This window comes from Dendrobates tinctorius, unplaced genomic scaffold (assembly GCF_039654945.1).
Source record: "Dendrobates tinctorius isolate UK_male_01 unplaced genomic scaffold, ASM3965494v1 ptg000020l, whole genome shotgun sequence".
Classification (NCBI taxonomy): Eukaryota; Metazoa; Chordata; class Amphibia; order Anura; family Dendrobatidae; genus Dendrobates; species Dendrobates tinctorius.
Genome location: NW_027361688.1, coordinates 39454707 through 39467381, shown reverse-complemented (window position 1 = coordinate 39467381; position 12675 = coordinate 39454707). Strand labels below are relative to the sequence as shown.

General features: G+C 42.9%; 1 protein-coding gene and 1 long non-coding RNA gene across 2 annotated transcripts in view; one reads left to right on the top strand and one right to left on the bottom strand.

Moving 5' to 3' along the window:
• LOC141083650 (uncharacterized) overlaps window positions 1-11493 on the top strand; it is a 231390-nt gene extending 219897 nt beyond the window's left edge. The window contains exon 4 of the long non-coding RNA XR_012230775.1: window positions 11367-11493. This is a non-coding gene — a long non-coding RNA (uncharacterized lncRNA). The remainder of the gene's footprint in view (window positions 1-11366) is intronic.
• The window catches only part of LOC141083649 (leukotriene C4 synthase-like), a 65922-nt gene continuing 62970 nt past the window's right edge, over window positions 9724-12675 (bottom strand). The window contains exon 6 of the mRNA XM_073568019.1: window positions 9724-11480. Within this exon, the coding sequence (XP_073424120.1) occupies window positions 11369-11480 (112 nt within the window). The 3' untranslated portion in view covers window positions 9724-11368. The remainder of the gene's footprint in view (window positions 11481-12675) is intronic.

The window sequence follows — 12675 nt, the reverse complement described above, 5'->3', positions numbered from 1 at the left end:
ACCACTAGCTGAATAGCTGAAGATATATTGATTATATTTATATATACAGTGCCTACAAGTAGTATTCAACCCCCTGCAGATTTAGCAGGTTTACACATTCGGAATTAACTTGGCATTGTGACATTTGGACTGTAGATCAGCCTGGAAGTGTGAAATGCACTGCAGCAAAAAAGAATGTTATTTCTTTGTTTAATTTTTTTTTAAATAGTGAAAAGTTTATTCAGAGGGTCATTTATTATTCAACCCCTCAAACCACCAGAATTCTGTTTGGTTCCCCTAAAGTATTAAGAAGTATTTCAGGCACAAAGAACAATGAGCTTCACATGTTTGGATTAATTATCTCTTTTTCCAGCCTTTTCTGACTATTTAAGACCCTCCCCAAACTTGTGAACAGCACTCATACATGGTCAACATGGGAAAGACAAAGGAGCATTCCAAGGCCATCAGAGACAAGATCGTGGAGGGTCACAAGGCTGGCAAGGGGTACAAAACCCTTTCCAAGGAGTTGGGCCTACCTGTCTCCACTGTTGGGAGCATCATCCGGAAGTGGAAGGCTTATGGAACTACTGTTAGCCTTCCACGGCATGGACCGCCTTTGAAAGTTTCCTCCCGTGCCGAGGCCAGGTTTGTCCGAAGAGTCAAGGCTAACCCAAGGACAACAAGGAAGGAGCTCCGGGAAGATCTCATGGCAGTGGGGACATTGGTTTCAGTCAATACCATAAGTAACGTACTCCACCGCAATGGTCTCCGTTCCAGACGAGCCCGTAAGGTACCTTTACTTTCAAAGCGTCACGTCAAGGCTAGTCTACAGTTTGCTCATGATCACTTGGAGGACTCTGAGACAGACTGGTTCAAGGTTCTCTGGTCTGATGAGACCTAGATCGAGATCTTTGGTGCCAACCACACACGTGACGTTTGGAGACTGGATGGCACTGCATACGACCCCAAGAATACCATCCCTACAGTCAAGCATGGTGGTGGCAGCTCCATGCTGTGGGGCTGTTTCTCATCCAAGGGGCCTGGCCATCTGGTCCGCATCCATGGGAAGATGGATAGCACGGCCTACCTGGAGATTTTGGCCAAGAACCTCCGCTCCTCCATCAAGGATCTTAGGATGGGTCGTCATTTCATCTTCCAACAAGACAACGACCCAAAGCACACAGCCAAGAAAACCAAGGCCTGGTTCAAGAGGCAAAAAATCATGGTGTTGGAGTGGCCTAGTCAGTCTCCTGACCTTAACCCAATTGAAAACTTGTGGAAGGAGCTCAAGATTAAAGTCCACATGAGACACCCAAAGAACCTAGATAACTTGGAGAAGATCTGCATGAAGGAGTGGGCCAAGATAACTCCAGAGACCTGTGCCGGCCTGATCAGGTCTTATAAAAGACGATTATTAGCTGTAATTGCAAACAAGGGTTATTCCACAAAATATTAAACCTAGGGGTTGAATAATAATTGACCCACACTTTTATGTTTAAAATGTATTAAAATTTAACTGAGCAACATAACTTTTTGGTTTGTAAGATTTATGCATCTGTTAATAAATCCTGCTCTTGTGTGAAGTTTGAAGGCTCTAACTTATTTGCATCTTATCAAACCTGCTAAATCTGCAGGGGGTTGAATACTACTTGTAGGCACTGTATGTAAAGCTGAGTGTATAGCCCCGCCAACTCCGCATAGCCACATTCACTATAATATCCCGCACAATCCCGTCAGCCAGAGCCACCGGACTACTACCCCTAATATCCCACATCATCCTGTCAAAGCCTCAGGACTACTACCCCTAATATCCCAGATCCTCCCGTCAGCAAGAGCCACCGGACTACTAATATCGCACATCATCCCGTCACAGCTGCCGGACTACTACCCCTAATATCCCTCATCATCCCGGCAGCCAGAGCCACCGAACTATTCCCCCTAATATCCCACATCATCCCGTCAGCCAGAGTCACCGGACTACTACCCCTAATATCCCACATCATCCCATCAGCCTGGGGTCAGAACCAGAGCGCTGAGTGGAATGGCCCTAACTTTCATACCAGGGATCCCTTTAAGAGAGGCCTGGCGTCAGAACCACAGCACTGAGTGGATTTGCCCTGACTTCCATACCAATGATCCCTTTAATAGAAGCCTGGGGTGAGAACCAGAGCGCTGAGAGATTTACCCTAACTTCCATACCAGAGATTCCTTTAAGAGAGGCCTGGGGTCAGTACCAAAGCGCAGAATGGATTTGCCCTCACTTCTATACCGGTGATCCCTTTAAGAAGGGCCTGGGGGCAGAATCAGAGCGCAGAGTGGATTTGCCCTCACTTCCATACCGGGGATCCCTTTAAGAGGCCCTGGAGTCAGAACCACAACGCTGAGTGGAATTGCCCTATCTTCCATATCGGACATCCATTTAAGAGACCCTGCGGTCAGAACCACAGAGCTGAGTGGAACGGTACTAACTTCCATATCGAGGATCCCTTTAAGAGAGGCCTGGGGTTAAAACCAAAGCGCTGGATGGATTTGCCCTGGCTTCCATACCAATGATCCCTTTAATAGAGGCCTGGGGTCAGTACCAGAGCATTTGAAGGCAATTGCCCTGACTTCCATACCTGGGATCCCTTTAAGAGAGGCCTGGCATCAGAACCAAAGCACTGGATGGATTGGCCCTGACTTTCATATGAATGTTCCCTTTAAGAAAGGCCTGGGGTGAGAATCAGAGCTCTGAGGGATTTGCCCTAATTTCCATACCGGAGATCCCTTTAAGAGAGGCCTGGGGTCAGTATCAAAGCGCAGAGTGGATTTGCCCTCACTTCCTTACCGGGGATCCCTTTAAGAGGGGCCTGGGGTCAGAACCAGAATGCTTAGTGGAACTGCCCTAACTTCCTTACTAATGATCCCTTTAAGAGACCCTGGGGGGTCAGAACCACAAAGCTGAGTGGAATTGACCTAACTTCAATACCGGGGATCCCTTTAAGAGAAGCCTGAGGTCAGAACCACAGCGCTTAGTGGAACGGTCCAAATTCCTTACCAGGGATCCCTTTAAGAGAGGCCTGGGGTCAAAACCAAAGCGCTGGATGGATTTGCCCTGACTTACATACCAATGATCCCTTTAAGAGGAGCGCTGAGGGATTTGCCCTAATTTCCATTCCGGAGATCCCTTTAAGAGGGAAGATGTGCCTATGGGATGGAGGATGTGTAATGGGGATATGGGCACGGGAGGGGTGATTAATTTCTGTCATGCGCTCTCTGCTCCTTTCTGGGGGCAGACAATGGCTGGGAGCTTATGTTCCCAGGGATGATAGATTTTTCCCACCATGTCAGTGTCTGCTGATGTGTTGTCAAGTGGGAAAACTGTTGCTCATAGCAACCAATCACAGCTCAGCTTCTTTTAAACAGCTCTGGTGAAATGAGAGATGCTTAGTGATTGTTTGCAAGGAAAACTGTTGCTCATAGCAACCAATCACAGCTCAGCTTCTTTTAAACAGCTCTGGTGAAATGAAAGATGCTTGGTGATTGGTTCGTGATACACACACACACACACACTCACACACATTCATTTTTATATATAGAGATGAACTGAACAGAGTTTTAAGCTAATAAATGTTGTTTTATTGTATAAAAAGACAAGATGACAAAACCAGATTATAGATGACAAATTTTATTATTCTCTTCTAGAAGCATCAAGGAAATTGGGGCTTTGGGTGTATCAAGTGGAGGTTCTTCAGTGATCCACTGACCAGTGAGGACCGCATATGTTTGATTACCCAGTTTTATTTTTAGGGGACCTAGTTCATCAGTCCTGGAAAGATTGGGAAGACAGTAGAAGGAAGTTGCTGTGAGGGGTTCTCTTCGAGGGCTCTTCTTTGGTCTAAACTTGTAGGATGATAGGTAGCTTACAAAAAGACCAAAGAGCCAGTCTTTCATCATGTTACTTTGATAGCAGCTGTCCTTTAATTGGGAGTTCTGGAAGACTCTAGGTTCAACAACTGGTTTTCTTTAATTGCCATATGTTAAAAATTAGCAATATATTATTAGTTACAGTAAAGTATCACTTAATTTCGCACAGAGGGTCCCAATTTTTTAGATCACCAAGAGCCAATTACAAATACAACAGATATACCGTATTTTTCGCTTTGTAAGACGCACTTTTCTTCCCCCAAATTTGGGGGGAAAATAGGGGTGCGTCTTACAATGCAAACATACGTTTTTTGGGCTGCCGCTGCGGGTGTCCGTTACTTGCCGCCACTGCGCTGGGTCCTCCGGGTGCTGCTGCCTCCGCGCTGGGTCCCTCGGGTGCTGCTGCTGCCGCCGCAGCGCTGTGTTTCCCCAGGTGCCTGCCGCCGCCACCGGGCTCTGTCCCGTGCTGCGTGGGGGGGCTCTGCCGTTCCATCCATGCCTGCGTGGTGGCTTGCTTCCTGGAAAATGGCCGCCACGCAAGCGCAGATGGAGATCTCGGCACTGAAATCTCGGGATTTCAAAATTTGGGGTGCGTCTTATAATCCGGAGCGTCTTATAAAGCGAAAAATACGGTAAGTTTAATAGAAAAACCTACCTCCAACCTGCTGAGTCTTCCATTAGTCAGAGGTTTTACTGTCAAGGTAGCAACATCTTTATGACCTAAGCAGTTGTCAGGTAACAGCCATTGTTCTATAGAGATCTGCATGTTAGAATTCCACTTTGGAATGGGTGTACTTAATTTCTTAACCCCTTCAGTTCCAGTCTAATTTTAAAACAATTTTTAATGTTTTCATTGATTTAGAAAGATTATTAGATACTATTTTAGACAGTATATTTAATGGCACCATGTTGGAGTCAATACAACTTAGTAACTTTTTTTATGGGAAATGGAAAACAAAAAGTACCGGAAATCCGCCATTGTTTTATTGCATTTTAGGTTTATGCAGCTTATCAAGAAGACTTAATAAAGTTACCTTTTTCCTTGGGACGTTACTATTATGGTGATTCCAAATATTTATTATTTTTTTATGTTTTATTACGGTTGCACAACAATAGCAAGGTCATGAAAAATAGTTTCTATGTCCCTGCATTTCCAAGAGCAACAGTTTTTTTTTCAACAACGTAACTGACATGATCCAGACCGGGTTTTGAGTCCTGTTTTCCCTTTTTTCACGGTCTGGTCATGTCAAGAGTTAACCTTTCCCAGCCTCAGTCTGGGCTCAGGTTGGCTATTTATCGCTGCTGCTTCCTGCAGGCGATGTCAGTTATAGTTTTTTCCTAGGGCTGCTGTAGCTGACTCTGATTGCTCTGATTTGTCCTGCTGCGGTTGCTGTCTGTACTCGTGTCTCTGTTCTCCCCATTCCCATTTTGACTCAGTGTTTCTGGATCGCCCTCCCAGGGCTGTGGGGTACTCAGTACCGGGCCAGTCTCTCAGATGGGGATGTCACAGCAGCGGTGACCCGGTCCGTGGCCCTGGGTGCCCATGTAAAAGGGGTTGAGTTGGGAATAAAGTTTATAGATGAATGATTAGTGACGCCACCTGTGGTGTTCGGCAAGGGAGGTGTTAAGCCGACGCTGCATGCAGATCCTCTGGGACTGATGGTGTAGTGCAGCTATGATGTTGTAGCCCTCCACAGGCAGGGCTGTAGTCCCAGGGCAGTGTAGATAAAGGGTTAGGAAGAAAGTGCAGTGTTTGGCACAGAGATGTAGCAGTGCTGAGGATGTTGCAGGAAGGAGGCAAGGACACAATAGGGTGCAGTTTCTTTACCTTTACTTGGCAAACGCAGTCCAGGGTCCTGATTACAGATGGCACAGGAGCAGGCTAGCCTGGAAGCAACTCAGGTATCTCTCTATCAGATGGGTTGTGTAGTCTCCTTCCCAGCGCTGGCTTGAGGCACATCCAGTACTATGTTACACTGAAGTTCCTCCTTCTTATCTTCTCTTAGAACTACCTCATATGGCAGACAGCTGTAGCCCTCTATCTCTCTTGGCTCACCCGTCGCTGTTGTGCCTCCGAGTCTTAGTTGGGAATAGAGCATTTACAGCTTCCTATTCCTCTGGTTTCTGTTGCAGGACCTTCAGTATCCAGACAACCGTGGAGACCAGGCTCCAGATAATGCGCTATCACAGGGAGGGAGCTGTCTGTCCTCAGCTCAACCTCCAGCTTCTTTCCACACGTCTACACTGGTTGCCCTCCTCACACTAACTGACTATTTCCCCTCCTGGCCCTCAGAGCGCTCCCCTCCCCCAATCCTGGTTCAGAGCTCCCTCTGCTGGCCTGGAGTGGGAACTGTGTTGCATGACATGGTTAACTGTCAGAGAGACCCTTCCTTGCTTCCAAGCATGACATCACCCTCCCTGGAGGAAGGCAATGCCATTGTGGCAACCATACTCCTGGGGCGCCACATTTCCCTATAGTGTGCTGACTCCCAGGTTTTGACTTGGCTTGTATCCTCACCTGCTTCTTTCTTTTGGCTTATCCTCTCCTGACCGTTACTGATCCCCTGGCTTGTCTCTGACTGTGAGTTTGTTTATTCCTTTGGTACTGCGCTACAGTCTAGGATCTGACCCGGCTTGTTTGACTATTCTGCTGCCACTTGTGGTAGCCTCACTGCTGCACTGCAGGCCAGCTCTGTTTAGGTGTAGTCCTGCTTCTACTCTACTGCCATCTAGTGAAGCCTGCACCTACCTGCATTGCAGCAGCGTGACACTAACCATTTGTGGCTTGCTTTCATTTTACTAGTAAAAAATGAACTATTTCGGAGTATGTATAAATGATCAATTCTTAAAAACAAAAAAATCGGTGCGGAGTGGTGAATGAGAAATTTCATGTTTTTTTTATGACATTGACTTTTTGGCTTCAATAGCATATTAACTTTACTATATCAATCATTATTATTGCAGTAATGCCATAATGATACAGAAAATAATGATACAGGATAAAATCCATTGATGAATTATGGATGAAATGTGATTCTAAAGCAGTGAAACAAACAGAGGGTTACTAGATCTACTCACTGAGAAAACAATTGGAGTTGGAGAAATATATATGTATGTATATATATATATATATATGTATTTTGTAATAGGTCACCTTAGATGGAGAACCCCACCCATCAAAATAGGGAAAGATATAAAATCTTGGCTAGGAGATATATACCTCCACATACCTGATGAAGGTTTTTTTTTAGCTGAAATAGGTTTAATATTTTATATATTTTTAATAAATTCATTTTCATTTTTTTTAAAGAAAAATTTACATTGTCAACACCCTGCTGGTTTACCTAGACCCATTTTTTGGAGTTTCCCTCTGGACGGAAGCGCCTGTCAGAAATTCCTATTTTTGCATCATTTTTTTGCATATTTTTTATATTTACTCAACGTGGCAAGGAAGTATTTGGGAAGGAATAATTACCTACACGGACTACTGGAACGGTAGCATACTGGTGAAGGAACCCTTGTTTTATTCAAACGATGTCTAGAGTTGTGTCTAATTACACAACCTGTACGTGTGAGTGTGACAAACTAACATTCACCTTTCCTAAAACTTGTGTATACTACGCTTAGCGCTTTCTGTTTGTATTCCCTATTTCTTCATCCTTTCTGTAATTTTTGTGATTAAAGGAAGATGGCAGCCCTTTTCCCAAATAGAACCACACCTTTCCAAAGGACATGTCTGGTACAGCACTTCTGCTATATTTCATTTAAAGAGGTGGTCCACTACTTGGACAATCCCTTCTCAATCGCCATGTTTTCCCCTGGTAAAATAATAACATTTAGTGCTAAAGTAGTGGACAACCTCTTTAAGCCTGGCACTGTTGTTTTTTTGCTTTTTAAAAAAAAACAGCCATGTTTTCCTAACACTAGATAACTCCTTTAAAGGGAATCTGTCACCGGAAGTTGGGGGCCTATGTAAATGGCCTGTGTCTGGTCCGATGGGTGGTGTTTCTTCTTCTTTCTCCACCCCATCCTTGGCCCCCATCCGCGATCTTTGCCGGTATTAGAGAAGTTCAACTCCATAGTTCGCGCGTGCGCAAAATAATCTGCGCTGGTACACTATGTCCCGGAAGTATTTCGCTGTGTTCCGGGACATAGTGTACCAGCGCATGCACAGTAATGATTTTCGGCTTTGCCGGCAGTTGGGCAAAGCATACTGCGTGTGCGCGAAGCAAGATTGCTTTGCATACACGCGAACTATGGAGTTGAACCTCTCTAATTCCGGTAAAGGTCGCGGACGGGGGCCACGGATGAGGTGGAGAAAGAAGAAGAAACACCGCCCATCAGACCAGACACAGGCCATTTACATAGGCCTCCAACTTCCGGTGACAGATTCCCTTTAAAGGTTCCTGCATTCGGCAGTGGTATACTGTTTGCCCCAATAGTGCAAAATCGAGAATCTTTACAGGTCTTTAGTATGGACTTGCAGTCACCCTGTGTGTTGTCCTAAAATTTCAAACTGCAGTAGGACATGCCTCAGTTTTTTTTCTCATCCAAAATTTTTGACAAAATCCCAGTGTCCCATTTTCATTGAAGACATTTTGAAGTACACTGTGAGCTAATAAAATTTAATTGGCAATGTATTACGGAACTTCACAACATGGATGGTAGAACCTCCCAGTGATCTGCATTACCTCACTTTGACCTTATAGGAGCCATCTAAACAACAGCGGTTAGTCTACTAAAATTTTAGTTAATGCATGACTGTCTAGAATATAGACTTGCCAGCCCCAGATACTTAAAGAGGTTGTCCACTACGTTAACATTGATGGCCTATCCTTAGGATAGGTCTTTAATGTCTGATCGGTGGTGGTACGACACCAGGGAACCCCGCCAATCAGCTGATTTCTGTGTTGGCGGCTGGACCTGATCAGTAATACAGCCCAGCCCAGTCTACTGTATAGTGGCCACGGCTGGGTACTGCACATCAGCTCCCAATTGACTTGAATAGAGGGCAGATGTGGAGTACTCCGCCGCAGTCACTATACAGTAGTCAAAGCCGCGCTGTGCAGCTCTGTAATTGGTCCTGTGCACTTGTTTTGGAACTTTTGCACCCCCCCACCAAAACAAAACCATAACCATTAAGATCATATAAATGATATACATTCATCACATACAACTGGCAGCCATATACATTGAGAATACTGTATATTAATCATCATATCATAAGTCCAGAGATTTTTACTTACCCAGCCATTTTTTTAGCCCTTTATGGACTCCCATGACAGGGCTTTAAATTTATATGCTGAATATCAGGAACAATAAATTCATTACATTTGCTCTACTACAATACAACTATGCTACCTATTACTTTTTTATCCTCCTGGCACCCAAAACATTGATTTTACTAACTAACTGTTTTTTTTTTCCATGTGTCCTGTTATGAATGGACAGACTGGAAATCCTAAATAACCAGCACTTCCCAATTAGCCCATTTCCAGCAAGCAGTGCCAAAAAAACAGATTGCTGAAATAGCTTTTTTTTTTAATCCCCTTCCACTGCTGCTGATAGTCACCATGATTACGGGACAGCTAGCTGCCAAATATCTGTAATATGCTGTAAAATGATTATTGAGGTTAGTAACAACATGTCCAGAGCTTCCCACTTTTAGTTTAGCATAAGAAAACCAGTAACTTATTTTTCGAGTTGTAAGCGTAGAATATTGTAAGAGACTTGCACTTTTGTTTTTAATTAAAAAAAAGAAAATGCACTTTAAATATGTGGCAGTTGCTCCAGTGGGCATCCCCTCATATACTATGCATGGAATGTATCAACAGCAAATAACATTCAATTAGAAATTTTATTATAAACATGTTTTTTTTTTTTTACTTTTTTTTTCTGATTGTTTAATGTGGAATACCTTCATGTGCACATTGTCAACATTCAGAAACGGTGAAATTGGTGAATAGTAATAACTTAATTTATTTAACGTCAATGATCCTTAATTAATAATGAGCATCCATCGTTGGTCAGTCAGATGCTTTCAGTCAGTTTGCTGAGACTAGCATCACTTGATGCGATATCTATATATTTTAATCCAGATAATGTCACATAACTGGGTTGATACCTGATGGTTTACAATACCAACTCTTCAGGGCTCGGATTTCCAATAATGCTAATCTAGGCCAGGGCCTATGGCGCAGCAGTCAGGGAGGGCATATATACTGAAGAAATAACAACCAAAAATTTCAAATTTTTCAGTATTATTTGGAAAAGGCCATATAAAATGCTGTTTTTTAAGTTTATATACATTAAATAAATTAAGCGGTACATATATGTTGCGTCTCTACAGTCTCTCAGTCACGGGCAGAAAGCATTTGCTATTTCCCTCTCACACACTCAGCGATGTCTTAAAGAAAATGCCAAACGTGGCGTTACAATAGTGATTCCAAGTGATTTATTACACTTGTTTGATTTCTACATATCTACTGCCAACATAGATGCGCTAAAATACCTTGAGAGTCACGAAACCCAAAAATAAGGAACTAGAGCAGAAGTTTCGAAAACTTGATACAGTGTTCATGGCACAGTTTTGGGGAAGGGTGCTGGTCCGATTACACCAAGTGAAAAAGTATGTGCCAAACGTGGAAATTCATGTCCTCCAATCACTAAAAACATGGATGTTGCCAAAGTTCTCCAATCACTAGTAAAGTTCTAAATAGAACTATGAGAACAGTTTGATTTTTATGAGGAAAACCTCTTGACATTTCTGGAAAGTAAGTAAGTAAATGAGCGTGATGAAAATCATTCGATCCTCAGGAAACTTCAATCTGAGACACGTGGTGGTTCTTTAATCAGATATAACAACTTTCTAATCAATACATTTATAATCAACTTTTTGAGGGAGGAGGCACAGGATTATGTGGTTTGGCCTTGGGCGTCTAGGGCGTAGAAATGTTTAAACCCGTCCCTGAAACTCTTGGTGTTTAATACTTTTGAGTTTTTGTTGCTAGTGCCCAATAATTAAGAACACATGGTAGCTAGTATCTCATGCTTGGTGCCCAAAAAGTGTTCACATCTCTGATTGGCCAAGAAATAGTGTTAAATTAGTACCGCCATGATGCAAAAGTCAAAGATCCAGACCTCATATGTATTTATGCTTCACCAATTGTAGCACATCGAGGAACTAACACAACACAGTATGGTCCTACCATTACCAGGTATAACATAAAAAGTCAACATTATCTAACAGATATCTGCCAAAAACATTCTGATTTTTGAGGGCCGATCTTGATGGCAGCCAGTGGTGATGAAGAAATCGCCATTACACACAGGTTGGAGACTGTAGCCGTAGAACATGACAATAATAGTGTCTTTAACAGTGGAGCGTTTCTCACATCAGTCTCATTGGTGTAAAGTTTTTATTGATACTTTTAATAAGGTTATGTTGTCTTTTACCATTTCCATTTGCTTCTTCTATCCAGTATCACAGAATATCCACTCCAAGATAATGGGCAAAAAGAACATCAAGAATGCCTAATGCAGAAAGCGCGATCATGAACCAGAGAACTCCGGCATTAAGATACATTGGAGCCAACCTAAACAGTATAAAACAAAATCATTAATATAGACAAATGATCAATATTATTATTATTTATTATTATAGCGCCATTTATTCCATGGCGCTTTACATGTGAGGAGGGGTACACATAACAACAAACAAGTACAGTAATCTTAAACAATACAAGTCACGACTGGTACAGGATGAGAGAGGACCCTGCCCGCGAGGGCTCAATCTACAACTGGATGGGTGAGGATACAGTGGGCGAGGGTGGAGCTACATCAATACTGTACATATAGCAGAAAAGCCAAGGCATATGCCATAAATAAGGTATGTATGATGAGAATAACCTGGGAACATTGTACAGGATAGGGGGGTCCTAGAAGAGTTCTGTGTGCAATGAATGACGGCTAGGAGCTATGATACAAATGAGCACTAATGAAGCGATTGAAAATTTTGCGATAAGATGAGACTCTATATTTGGCTTAGTCGCTCATCTCCGTGTGATATACCAATTTAATGGCTGTGCTAAGGCTTTAATGACTAATGCCATACTGGAAGCACTTCAGTATGGTAAACGTGAACAATTATTACAATCTAATTTGACAAACTTTTTGGTCTATATAATTGGATCTTACTAAGGCTAAATAGGGAAAGAAAGAAAGAAAGAAAGATAAGGAAAATAAATATCCTAATTTCAAGAGACTATTTGACTGGAGATGAGCAAGTCTATTCAAGCCGAATTCAATTAATTTTCACAGCCACAACTCCCTTCTGCAAAATTCCCTCTTCTTCGGCCCTCTATAGCAGGGTTTCCCAACTCCAGTCCTCAAGGCACACCAACAGATCATGTTTTCAAGATTTCCTTAGTATTGCTCAGGTGATAATTGCTTCACCTGTGCAATACAAAGGAAATCCTGAAAACATGATCTGTTGGTGTGCCTTGAGGACTGGAGTTGGGAAACCCTGCTCTATAGCACATCCTGACACGTGCCCTTAAAAATAAGAGTGTTGTTATAATGCCCTCTGCTTAAAAATATCTGCCCATACTGTGCCCTAAATTAACTTCTTGTGGTATAGGGCCTCCGCAATATCTGCCCTTATCAGCTATAATGGCCACACTGTCCGAATTTATTAGCTATAACTTCTATAAGGTCTATCCTTATGGCCTAAACCATGGCTGTCTTCTCTCTTCTGTTTTTCCTTAAACTCCATATGTCTTCATACTGTCT